General features: G+C 38.9%; 1 protein-coding gene across 7 annotated transcripts in view; it reads left to right on the top strand.

Annotated features, from left to right (window-relative positions):
• sptan1 (spectrin alpha, non-erythrocytic 1) overlaps positions 1-14,078 on the top strand; it is a 307,457-nt gene that overhangs the window by 19,879 nt on the left and 273,500 nt on the right. For all 7 annotated transcript variants that reach the window (XM_077498154.1, XM_077498152.1, XM_077498151.1 and 4 more), the window contains exons 7-11: positions 1,314-1,468; positions 3,288-3,423; positions 7,991-8,092; positions 9,448-9,585; positions 12,130-12,240. In XM_077498154.1, coding sequence (XP_077354280.1) covers positions 1,314-1,468; positions 3,288-3,423; positions 7,991-8,092; positions 9,448-9,585; positions 12,130-12,240 — 642 coding nt within the window. The remainder of the gene's footprint in view (positions 1-1,313; positions 1,469-3,287; positions 3,424-7,990; positions 8,093-9,447; positions 9,586-12,129; positions 12,241-14,078) is intronic.

Raw genomic sequence — 14,078 nt, 5'->3', positions numbered from 1 at the left:
GCCAAAACGAGCGATCTGGGTGGACTCGCTCAATCACACTTTGTCCACACCACAAAGTCGCAGAAGTCCCGTCCAGTTAAACTCATCTGTGCCTGAATCTGAAAATATTACAAACATAGAATTAAATAAGAAACTACAAAAAGTAAAGCCATACATACCTGGTAATAATATTGGTGTTGTCGTGACAAGTGATGGGAATTGTTGCCATCCGGCACCAGACAGAAATTGGGTGTTGTGACAGCCTCCTTAACCGTGAGATCATAAGAAAAGCTGTCAGTATGCTCAGTAGTTACCATGAACACGTTTTATTGTACTGGAAACTGAAACTAAAAATACGTCCTCTGAGAGTGGTTAACCTTAACCATTTAGAATAAGTTGATTAAGTAACATGTAACTAGTGAAAGGGTAGCATTAAATTTAATTAAGCCACGGGGAGGCTGTGCATGGTTACTTTTTATTCTTATACGCTCTGCCATATTTGCCTGTTATAAAATGATTAGAAAAACCACATCAGGTAAACCCAGCTGTGCATGTAAACACAATAACAGGAAGCCTGAGAACAAATCAACATTTTTGTGTGCAGAATTACCAACACCATGTGGTTTACAGTTTCTTCTGATGCGATGTTAAAGTTTACACTCTGTATCCACCCGCTTACAAAATAATTGTAAGCCTCCAGGGATTTGTTGGCGTGTTATGGAGCATGTTGTCAACACAAGGTAGTGAAAAATGTCCAGAGAAGTCACATTTGGCCAGCAAGCTTTCTCCGTCAAAAAAAAAATCACCCTTGGTCAGGACGTAATTAGGATCAATCCCACCACACAGAGACACCTTCTGCCTGTATCGTTGTTTTTGATCTTCCGGTAAATCGTGAAAATACTGCGTAAATGACATCAGGTTGATAAGCTCTACCGTGTAACTCACGAGTGTACCTTGTGAACCGGCTTGTGAAGATGGCGCCCGAAGGAAAAACTCCCATGATGCATTACGATGTGCAAGCGACCTATAGAAGTTGAAATTGTTTTTTTGCTCAATAAACTATCGACAAAAACAGTTTGGGATAAGTTAGCAAAGTAAATAAAACACGGAATTGGGAAGTAAAAAACACTCTTTACGACAACGTTTGCTTGTCCGCGACTCCACGTAGTTTGCAAATTCTAGTAGGTGCACGTGTGGGCAATGTGGGATGCTGAAATTGCGTCATTTCGCATTGTGGAGGCATGCGGACCTCACGGATGCGTCAAGCATAAAACGTCGGACAAATGTTAGGCATTTGTGACTTATTTCCCAATCTTTTTTTTTGTGTTTTTCAGGTCAACACACTAGGTGGTGATGCCGAACATCTGCAGCAAACACATTCCCAAAATGCCTCCCAGATCCACCTAAAGAAAGATGAACTCATCACAAACTGGGAGCGCATTCGCAGTCTGGCTGCTGAGCGCCGTGCCCGTCTGAATGACGCTAACCGGTATAATACCAGGGCTTTGCTTGAATTGTTTGGATGCAAAGTCAGGCATTCTTGCTGATGTAAATCACGGAGAGCAAGCAGAAAAACCTGCAGTGGTCACAGAAACAACTTGAATGTAACAAAAACCAAAAAAGAAAATTAATCACTTAAAGTCAGATATTGCTTTTTTCAATAGTGGTTCAACAGAATTATTTTAAAAATAAATTCATCAAGGAGAAGATGATTTCTGTATTTTCGTGACTATAAGGCATACTTAAAAGTCTTATCTCAAAATTCGATGGTGTGTCTAATAGTGAGGTGCACTTTTTGTGTGGTTGAAGGCTGACAGGCATGAGAACATAAAAGACTCAACTGAAAGATGATGTCAGTTTATTGAGATGCCTGCCAGTCCGCAAACAGGGCCGGGTTTCCTGTGTTGAAGCAATATGTCGGCACTGCTTAGCTGTCTGTTGGCAGAAACGTTCCCACAATGTATAATGTGTACAATGTTGCGATGAAGTGCACCATGGAAAAGTCAACTCGCATTCTTCCTCGCATAGTCACAACTTAAAATAACCAACCAGAACCAACACATGGCACAGTTTAATTTTAAATGTGTAATCGGTGCTCGAAAGTACCAACCCAAAACGGTCCATGCTACAAAAAGTACCGTCTTTGGTACCCATCTCAACGTGCAGATACTGATGCATTTCATCGGCTAAGACACTGAGAATCGGTGTAAGAAAAAAATAAAATAAATGACGTCTTTGCTTTCCGGCTCAAAAGGTGGAAATGTGCAACAGCGCTCTCAGTTCTAGTTATAGAAACATGGTAATTTGCTCCCGGCTGAAATGGGTTAAGGGGTGTAAAAAAACTATTAATGCTTTTGAAATGTGTGAAATAATTCAATGTCCCTTTCAATAAGTCATGTTGCCAAAAAAGGTCCTGTATTTCAGATCTACCAAGGTAAAACCATACACCAGAACACATTGATGTGACTGAGCCCCAGCATCATCAGTAGGTGAAAGAGTAGGCAAAATGTAAAGCGCTTTGAGTGCATTGTAAGGTGGAAAAGCACTATGTAAAAATGCCCTTGAAGAATGTTTGAATACAAACACAACAATAAAATGGGTAATTTGATTTTGTACTTCTGCCCACCCCTTTTCAGGCATGTTAACTCATTCAAACCAAAAAACTTATAAATACTTTTTGTAAAAGTTTGTTCTTCACTCCCAAAAACGTATTTATACATTTTTGTTTTTAATTATTATTTTTATGCTCGATATACAGAAGGTTTTGATGCAGTTTCTGACCTGAAGAGGTTGCTTAAAACAAATGTAGTTATTATAAAAAACAGCCAGTTGGTGGCAGCAGAGTATAAGAGATCAGCCACTGCCATGTTGCCACGTTTTTTCCCAGTGTTTTAACAGGTTTAATGCTAATTGTTGCATATCGGAAACAGATACAAACATGTTTTTTTTTTTCTGATGAAACGACATTTTAATCTTTCTTTTGGTAGGATGCATGTTTTTATAGCAGTAGAACACAATATTCTGTGAGCCTTGCAAAATCACTCAAAAAAGGGGGTTGCCTCAGTGAAAATGGCTGCGAGTGAATGAGTAATAATGGACTAGTATGTGTAGGATGTGTTTTAATGAGTGTGTACCTCTATTTTAAGTGATTTAAGTGTCCTATGTGGTTTTTCATGTCTACAATGAATGAAAGAGAGAAGAAAGAAAAGCAAGATTTCAAACTTTAGCACTGTAATCGGTCAGCATCTTCTGATGTTAGTAGATGACAACATAAAAATGTGACATTTATCACTCGTCTTTATCTCTAGATTGCAGCGTTTCACTGCAGACTTCAGAGATCTTACAAGTTGGGTAACGGAGATGAAGGCACTGATTAATGCTGACGAACTTGCTAATGACGTAGCTGGAGCTGAGGCCCTGCTAGACCGCCATCAGGAGCATAAGGTATAACCAGTGTTGGGAATCACGGCGTTTAAATATAACGGCGTTAGAACCTGCGTTGCTTTTTCATTAACGGAGCAATCAAATTAATTACTGTTCCTATCGTTCCAACGCCGTTAGCGTTACTGATAATGTAAAGTGCCACATTACAAAAATTTGGTTTCAGGAAGCACCGCGGTGTCAAGCTTTCACCCAGCTGACAGACAGCTCCACATCAGTGGGGGTGGGGGAGGGGGATTGAAGGGGTGACGCTGCTTGTGTACTATGATTGGCTAACAAGTTGTGTGGGCGGGGGCCTATGGAAGCCCAAAAGTGTCAAAATTCAATAAATAAAAAAAGGCCTTTTTGAAATAACCATTCTTTTGATAAATAACAGGCTATTATGTAATATCAATCAATCAATCAACTTTATTTATATAGCACCTTTCATACATTTAAAATGCAACTCAAAGTGCTGGACATCCATAATGCAATAAAATAAAAGAAAGAAAAAGCCCCCCCATCCCCATGATCGTACCCACAGACACACCCAAAACCCAACAAACACATGAAAACCACAACATGGCGGGGCACAGATGTACCCTGTAAGGAAAGGCACCCAGGAGGAGTTCATCCACAGTGAGATGGATGAAGACCAAGCATCCCTCTCACTGTGGAGGCTCCCCCATGAGAAAACACTGGAGCTAAAAATTTTATAACTACCAAATAAAAACATTTAAACACTAAAAGAAAACGGTTAAACACGATAGAAAAAATAAATAAATAAAAACAAAGCTACAAGACAATATAGATTAAAAGTTAAATAAATAAAAGGGGATAAAAAAGTAAAAATAATAATAAGTAAAATAAAATAAAATAGAATAAAAATAAAAAAGGTCAATCAAATGCCAAACTAAAAAAGTAAGTCTTAAGCCTCCTCTTAAAAACATAAATATTCTCTGCAGACCTGATGCTCTCTGGCATGCCATTCCATAGGTGAGGACCATAGTGGCTAAAGGCAGCTTCACCATGTGTCTTGGTCCTCACCTTTGGAATAGTTAAAAGGCCGCTGCCAGAAGACCTCAGAGGCCGCGAGGGGTAATAGGGTAAAAGCAAGTCAGATAAATAAGATGGGCCAAGACCGTTAAGACATTTAAAAACTAATAAAAGCACCTTAAAATCAATCCTGAAACGCACGGGGAGCCAATGCAGCGATTTTAAAACTGGTGTAATGTGCTCCCGCCCTCCGGTCCCCGTCAGCACACGTGCAGCTGAGTTCTGAAGGAGCTGTAGGACTGAAATATTCTTTTTGGGAAGACCAGAGAGCAGGGAATTACAATAATCTAAACGACAAGAAATAAAAGCATGCATCAGCACCTCCGTGTTGGCCTGTGAGAGAAACGGGCGGACTCTGGCAATATTCTTAAGATGGTAAAAACCGATCTTGGCTACATTTTTAATATGAGGATTAAAAGTTAGCTCAGAGTCAAAAAGGACGCCCAAATTCTTTACACATTGCGTGGGTTTAAAATCTTGTAGTTTAGGTAAAAGTTTCTCTCTCTGACCTTCAGGACCGATGACTAAAACCTCTGTTTTGTCCTGGTTGAGCTGCAGGAAATTTTCTGCCATCCATGACTTAATATCTAAAATACAATTTAAAAGGGTATCAATAGGCCCCATGTCATCAGGTGACACGGCGATATACAGCTGTGTATCATCAGCGTAACTGTGGAAGTTGACGCCGTGTCTCCTGATGACTTCCCCAAGGGGAAGCATATAAAGATTAAAAAGTAATGGGCCTAAGATTGAGCCTTGGGGAACCCCACATTTAATTTCATGGGTTTCAGAGGAACATGTATCCATACTTACAAAGAAATATCGGTGTGTGAGATAGGAATAAAACCAGTTAAAAACTGTACCAGAGATGCCCACCAGGCTTCTAAGTCTGTTTAATAAAGTGTGGTGATCTACTGTATCAAAGGCAGCACTTAAATCCAGTAGCACCAAGACTGTAAGCTTTTTCATATCTTCATTACACCTGATATCATTTAAAATCTTTAAAAGGGCAGTCTCGGTACTGTGGTTCATCCTAAAACCAGACTGATATTTCTCTAAAATATTATTTGTATCTAAAAATGAATTCAATTGAATAAAAACAATTTTTTCTAAAATCTTACTTAAAAAGGGTAAGTTGGATATAGGTCGATAACTATTAAAACTGCTGGGGTCCAAATTGCTTTTCTTCAGAAGGGGCTTCACCACCGCCGTTTTAAAGGCGGCAGGAAAGACACCCGTCTGAAGAGAGCAATTGACTATAGTTAAAATCTGTTCCTCAAAAAATCCATAAAATGTCTTAAAAAGTGATGTGGGAATCGGATCTAAAAGGCAGGTTGTTGGGTTGACCTGGGAGAAAACTCGACCAAGTGTCCTTGCATCAACCAGGGTAAAACTTTCCAGTGTTTCCTCAGGTAAAAGTGACTGTCCATATTTATTAAAAATTATATTTTGATCAACTAAAAGACTGGACCTAATGCCATCAATTTTACTTCTGAAGTGGTCTGCAAAGCCATCACAGAGAGTGTTTGATGGAGTCTGTGATGGCTTTTTAAAATCAGGATTGGTTAAAAGATCGAAATATGGCCATTAAATTTTAAAATGAGGTGTTAGTATTATTATGAAAAGTGTAATGCTATTCTTTAATATGTAACAAATATTTTATTTTGACTAAATATTTCATAATGATTATTTTAACAACGTCATACTTTTTAAAAATGATGACATATAATTTATTTTCAAGGTTTTATAAGATTATAAAACGTTGTTTTACAAAGTCAGTTTTTATTTAATAATGTCCTTTTCCACAATGGTCTTCTTTTACATAATGCCGTTTTACAGCCGAATGTCTTGGTCTGTCAATCAAATGACATGAGGCGGGGCCAGTTACGTGATTGGCTGAGTCCCTTATACAGACATGAACAGCAGCACTTTCAGTATCGATTCACGCGTGGAGAGTTTAGCGCCTGATGAGGAGCCACGGCGGTCACAGGCTTGCTAAAGCATGGATACGGAAGATAAGTCACTTTCTGAAGTACTCCAAGAAGTAGCAAATCGTTTAGAATCGGATCATAACGTAAAGGCCTTGTTAAACTTCTGCGTCAGGCTACGGGGTAGGCGTCACGGCGATCTCGGCTCACACAGGTGGTCCCACCCACTGACTTTGATTGACAGGCCAAATCATTAGGCTGTAAAACGCCATTATGTAAAAGAAGACCATTGTGGAAAAGGACATTATGAAATAAAAACTGACTTTGTAAAACAACGTTTTATAATCTTATAAAACCTTGAAAATAAATTATATGTCATCATTTTTAAAAAGTATGACGTTGTTAAAATAATCATTATGAAATATTTAGTCAAAATAAAATATTTGTTACATATTAAAGAATAGCATTACACTTTTCATAATAATACTAATTTTTATTATCTTATAAAACCTTGAAAATAAATTAAATGTCATTATTTTTAAAAAGTATGACGTTGTTAAAATAATCATTCTGAAATATTTCATCAAAATAAAATTTGTTACATATTAAAGAATAGCATAAAACTTTTCATAATAATACTAACTCCTCATTTTAAAATTTAATGGCCATATTACGTAATTGCCTGTTATTTATCAAAAGAATAGTTATTTCAAAAAGGCCTTTTTATTTATTGAATTTTGACACTTTTGGGCTTCCATAGGGGCCCCAGCTTATTGTATGCCTCACGCACTTCTATCAAAACACTAGCGCTCGGATGGTGACAGAGAGCCTGGGGAATGCAAAGGTAGCGTTTTATATCTGGACGTACAGACACTACTCCTCGCTGATTTAAATTGCTGTTCAGCAGCAACAGCTGGTGATTAAGGCTGAACTCACCATTTAAACCGCAAGGTTTGTTGTTGAAAACATGCTCCCTCTGTTCAATTTGGAGTCCGAGTCATTTAGAGCTCTTCTGGCTAAAATTCCAACACAGGGAGGAGGAGGGGGTACCCCTCCATGCCGAAAAGAGTTTTGCTAACTTCTTAGACGAGTGTAGTTTAGTGGTTATCAGATTTCCCTTCTTCTTTTTACATTTAAGTTTACATTTGGGTTTCATAGTTTAGCATTACAGTAAAATGTGTGAATGTTATTTATGTTCAATATGTATTTTTATTTTTTAATATACATTTTTACTTCTATGCATGTGGCAAGTTGCAATCTTTGGAGTTCCAATAGATGTTCTAAAATATATTATTTTTATTCTTCATTATTACAAACATTCTTTACACTAGAGAGAGAACATTATTTAAAAAAAAACAAAAACACAATTACTTAGCTGAATAACTAATTACTTTCAGAAAGCAGTAAGGGAGTTACTAATGCAATTACTTTTTAAAAGAAATAATTTGTAACTATAACTAATTACATTTTTAAAGTAACTTGCCCAACACTGGGTATAACCCCCTTCTAACACATTTGCTTTGAAATATGATAATGTTTTATGTTACCTTGTAACAATAAATTTCAATGTGAGCTGCTGTAATTTGCTTTTTTTTTTTTTCCCACAGGGAGAGATTGATGCCCATGAGGATAGTTTTAGAGCCACTGATGAAGCTGGTCAAATTTTGCTTAATGCAGGACATTATGCTTTTGAGGAAGTCAAGGAAAAGGTAAGCCTGATACAAAGTAAGCTGTTATGTACGTGCAGTACATAGTTTTGTTATCATTGGCACTAGTATGGCACATTGAATACTATACTTTATTCTATTTCTGAAATGGGGAACCGCACAATATACGTCGCCACACTTACCGTATTTTTCGGATTATAAGTCGCAGTTTTTTTCATAGTTTGTCGGGGGTGCGACTTATACTCTGGTGCGACTTATGTGTGAAATTAACACATTATTATATCATTTCACATGTTATTTTCACACTAAACCGCAAGAGGGTGCTCTAGGCCTGTGTTGATAAGTTCAACATTTCAACATATTGTCTACCTCCCGAGTTGGGGGAGTTGTGACATCGAGGATGAAGATTTCATTGGATTTAGTGATTTGGAGTGAAACCGATAGCTTGGTAAACTTGTTAGCATGTTCTTTATGCTAAAGTAATATGAATAACTTGTAGTGATGGGAACATAATTCACCCACGGAACGTTGGGACGAAGGGAGAGTTCCGGGTGGGAAGGTTTTGTTATGTGGAAAAGGGGAGTTAGCCTGTTAGCTTCTAGCTAGTTGGGGAGTTGCTGTTAAGACCTCAGAAGCTGATGTCAATAAAATGCCAACCTTTGGCTCCGTGCTTCAACACTCATCCTCCGACTCCCGTCACTGCTCGCTACAAACTCTTAATATGTTACGTCGTTACTGACCTTACCAGGCATGTCAATCATGAAACGTTAGTATACCGTAGACTTATTCAGCCTGTTGTTCTCTCTTTTATTTTTATTTTAAATTGCCTTTCAAGATGACATGTATGTTTTTGGTGTTGGATTTTACCAAATAAATTTCCCCCCAAAAAGCGACCTATACTCCAGTGCGACTTATATATGTTTTTTCTTCTTAATTATTAATTTTTTGGCTGGTGCGACTTATAATCCAGAGCGGCGTATAATCCGAAAAATACGGTAATTAATATTCATGAGTCTAGCGAGGCTGGTCAAACTCTGCGAGCTAGTCATGCTCGACGGATGTAAACACTCTAATAGTGAGATGTCTACTGCTCTAAAGACGTCGAAGAACATACTGACAACTTACTAACAACTTGTTGTCAGCAGCTTGAGAGTCAACAGTGAAGAGGGCTGCTGTTGTCACACATGCGGAGGGTAACGAGGGGGGTGGGAGAGCGGAAGGGGGTTCATGGCTTGCAAAAATCATACAATTTTTTTTTTTTTTTTTTTTATGAGACAGTTTGATCGCAAATTTACCAAAGCAGTCACTGAATCATATTATCTCTCCTTGTACTCTTTCTTGAAAATGTTTTTAGGGTGAATTTATCTCATGTCTCATACACTTTAAAATGTCTGCAGCTGGGCATCCTTACTGAAGAGAAGGAGTCTCTTTTGGAGTTGTGGGAGCTTCGCAGGCAACAGTATGAGCAGTGTATGGACCTCCAACTTTTCTACAGGGATACAGAGCAAGTAGACAACTGGATGAGCAAACAAGAGGTAACCTGACTACTTGATGCAACAGTCCCTTCATTTATGTTTATAGTAAATTTCTTGGCTTGTGACAAAAATCAGGGCTTTTTTTCCCCCCTTTTAATAGTTATTTGCAGTCATAATATGAACAACCAGCGTGGCACGGTGGTTGACGGTTTGCCCGCCCACATCCCAAAGTTTGCAAGCAACTCTGCTCACAGATGATTGCTTTCCATTGCTGCTCCTGTTGTATTGGACGGCTTATTTCACTTAATTGGTGATTGTGTGTTTTTGTGGTCACAAAACTGTCACGTGTTACAGAAGTCCATCCATCCATCCATTTTGTTGACCGCTTATTCCTCACAAGGGTCGCGGGGGGTGCTGGCGCCTATCTCAGCTGGCTCTGGGCAGTAGGCGGGGGACACCCTGGACTGGTTGCCAGCCAATCGCAGGTTACAGGAGTCAGGAACTGTAATAATATTACAGAAATTTATTGCGTAACTCGTTATATTACGTCGTTACTGACTATACCTCATATATATTACTGTCATGCGTTACTTTTGAAACGTGTTACCCCCAACACTAATCAGTAGTTAACGTCGCGTGAATGACATTGAGTGATCAAAACATTACATTATTTACATCACATTATTAGAGTACATGATTACACAAAAGCATTTTAAAACTTTTTTTACACTAAATCCCGACTTAATATCTCTGCTGGTGGGACGTGCTCTCATGTAAACAAATGTCTCACGCCCTTGCGACATAACTTGCGTTAAGTGCATAAATAATCCATTAAATGGAAAGTAGTAATAGGCTGGGCACGGTGGTTGAGTGGTTAGCACGTCGGCCTCCCAGTTCTGAGGACTCCGGTTCGAGTCCAGGCTCCGGCCTTCCTGGATGGAGTTTGCATGTTCTCCCCGTGCCCGCGTGGGTCTTCTCCGGGTACTCCGGTCTCCTCCCACATTCCAAAGACATGCATGGCAGGTTAATTAGGCGCTCGGAATTGTCTCTAGGTGTGCTTGTGAGTGTGGATGGTTGTTCGTCTCTGTGCCCTGCGATTGGCTGGCAACCAGTCCAGGGTGTCCCCCGCCAACTTGCCCAGAGCCAGCTGAGATAGGCGCCAGCACCCCCCACGACCCTTGTGAGGAATAAGCGGTCAAGAAAATGGATGAAATGGATAGTAATAGGCTCGTTAAAGAAAGAGATGCTGGAACTGACGATTATATTTAGATTATTTGCTATCGTTTGACTCTCATGATGAGCTGCTATACAGGACTGTCTCAGAAAATTAGAATATTGTGGTAAAGTCCATTATTTTCTGTAAAGCAATTAAATAAGCAAAATGCCATACATTCTGGATTCATTACTAATCAACTGAAATATTGCAAGCCTTTTATTGTTTTAATATTGCTGATTATGGCATTTTCAGCCAAATATCTTATCTCAAAATATTAGAATATTTCCTCAGACCAAGTAAAAAAAAAAAGCCATAATCAGCAATATTAAAACAATAAAAGGCTTGCAATATTTCAGTTGATTTGTAATGATTCCAGAATGTATGGCATTTTTGCTTATTTAATTGCATTACAGAACATAATGGACTTTACCACAATATTCTAATTTTCTGAGACAGTCCTGTAAGGTAAGAAAGAAACACGTAAATGTTGTGCATATTCAACACTTAAGATGTAATGATAACTGCAATATCACGATATTAAAACTGCCACAATATCGTCGTCATCATGTCACGATATTAAAAGCAGCGCATCTGTTTAAAAAGTCAGGTTGATTTCCATTTATGCTGTTCTCTACCCTCTCGTGTCTATTTTTTTGTGTGTGTTGTTTAATTTTCACAAGGCATGTTTTCGCCCTTTTATGTTTAAAATACACACTAGTGGTCAGAGGAAGGGGAATGTAATATGCTTGTGAAGCGAGTCAGTATGTTTTTTTGTTTTTGTTTTTTTTTTTTTTACAATATTGTGACTTTTTTTTTACGCCAACCTCCCCACAATCTTGTGATAATTGTCGTATCGCGACCTTCATATCGTGATATCATATTGTGATGTTTAGATATCCTTACATCCCTATTTACACGGCTGTACGTGCGTCTGGCTTTTATTTGATTTCGTGCTGAGGGGCACATTATGGCGTTTTCCGACTATTAATATGTCAGTTTATATAAATTTGTGAGTGACGTTGGAGGTGATTGCTGGTTTGTTTTGGAACAGGTACCCGAGACGCAGCGCTTGCTAGCAGCTCGGTGAAAAAAACACCCTACTTATTACATACATTGTCTACAAAATCACTTTTTTTTTTTTTTTTTTTTTTTTTTTTTTTTATAAACTTAGACCAAAATTTACAATTTTGTACTACTGGGAAATTAAACCTTAAGGGAATATTTTTGGAGAAATCACAAAATTGACAATTTGTCCAAGCAATCTATTTTTGCTATTTACTAAAGACTAATCTCTGCCTGATTTTGTGAAAATACATCAGATATCAATTACATGAAAATTATGCAAGACTGCCATGTTAATTTTGTACTATGTATCTTGAATGTTTTAGGCTTTCCTCTTGAATGAAGATCTTGGTGACTCCCTGGATAGTGTCGAAGCACTGCTTAAGAAGCATGAAGACTTTGAAAAGTCTCTGAGCGCTCAAGAAGAGAAGATCACTGTAAGTTTTAACATTTTAAAGAAATGTTCACATTACACTGTACATATACAATATACAGTATTACTGTACATATACAGTATACGATATACAGAGTTTGTCAGCGAAGGTTCCAGGACTGGTTGTCACAAAAGATATCTTGAAAATATAATCTATGGCTTTCCTTGTAGGTCTCTACACTACCTGTTTCACTGCTAGCACTCCAACCAGAATTTCAGTCGGCCGCAGCAGAACAGGATTTGGTTGCACCCTTATTTTTATTTTTTTTATTTTTATTTTTTGGTGGTAGCGCATGACCATATTTGCTGATGCATAGTTGCCTCAATTTGGCATATGCTAACTTCGTATGATGTAATGATCGACAATAACTCAAGCTATATTTGCAAAATATATAGCCGTAACGTCTCCACGTGAGCCCGACGCTGAAGCATAACGAGGCCTTTAGCGTCCATTTAGCCGTTTGCTTAGATTTCTCCAAGCTGTGTTTCTTGAACTCTGTATGCTCATCCTTGTACACAGGTGTCTAATTAAATTTGTCGTGTTGAAGCTTTTTTGTAGACTGCGCCCGACGAGACACTGCAGTGTTGCACAGTTTACAAATAGCTCGACTTTTGTCCATCTCCAACAGCACGAAGAATTCCCACATCGCCGACATGTTATTCACTGAGCTCGCTAAGCTAATTGACCGTCGTGAAGACACGTCATAAGACACACGACAGGAAGTGAATACATAAATACATCAAATAAATAATACACACATTACTTTTGGATTCAAACATGTAAAATGTCAGCACAAAACGTCCACAGGGTAAACACTAAACAGGATTGTGTAGGCTGTGTAATTTGCGGAGCGAATCAATGACGTCATAGATGGGTGGGCCAAATTATGACATGACAGGTGATCACCAATCGTTCATAAAATGCCAATCACGATCAAGCTGATCAGATCGGCGTAAAGTCTGGATTAAATATTTCCTTTGACAGCATGGTGATGTAATTTCTTATGAAACATGAACTATTTTGCTGGCTATTTTTCTAGCCTGGAAGTAAAACCCCAGCACATCATGCTTCTCATCGAGGAGCGGACGGGCAGCGAGTGTTTCAGTGCTTGAAGCCATCTTCCTGCATCGTCTTGCACTCACGCAGAAAGAGGCGTGCCACTTAAGGGATTTTCCGCATATCAGTAGACAGGCTGCCATGCGTGTACGTGTACCTGCTATTAAAACACAGAGGGGTATATTCACTAAGAATGCGCTGCGTCCGGTAATAGCGCGAAATATTGCACCACAACTGCACCCGCAGTCTGCGCCTTTACCCACCTATTCACTAAGGATATTGCTCTAATCATATACCAGCGCAAACACGCCAACAAAACTGACAGCTGTGGGGCCAAATTCGCACCTGATTTACCACACATGGCAATGGATTTGCGCCAAGAACGTGGTTGTTATAGTAACAGTTGCGAGAAAGATAACATTATCAGAAAACGAGGTTGGACCGAGAGTAAGCGTTTAGTGTCATTAAGCTGTACAGAGCAGAGAGGACGACAACGATGTCATTCATTCATAAAGTACAACTTATTGGTGCGATCGTTTAAAGAATATATATTTTCAGAGGTTGGCGTGGGCATACAGTATGCATCTGGCACATAAAAATGATTGTAAAATGCCTCCCCGCCATTGCCAATCAGCCCGGGTTAGGTTATGTGTCCTACAAAGAAAATTTCTCTCTCTCTCTCTCTCTCTCTCTCTCTCTCTCTCTCTCTCTCTCTCTCTCTCTCTCTCTCTCTCTCTCTCTCTCTCTCTCTCTCTCTCTCTCTCTCTCCCTCTCTCCCTCTCTCC

Source organism: Festucalex cinctus, chromosome 15 (genome assembly GCF_051991245.1).
Source record: "Festucalex cinctus isolate MCC-2025b chromosome 15, RoL_Fcin_1.0, whole genome shotgun sequence".
Taxonomy (NCBI): domain Eukaryota; kingdom Metazoa; phylum Chordata; class Actinopteri; order Syngnathiformes; family Syngnathidae; genus Festucalex; species Festucalex cinctus.
Note: the sequence above shows the minus strand (reverse complement) of the source record. Positions and strands in the feature narration are given on the sequence as shown.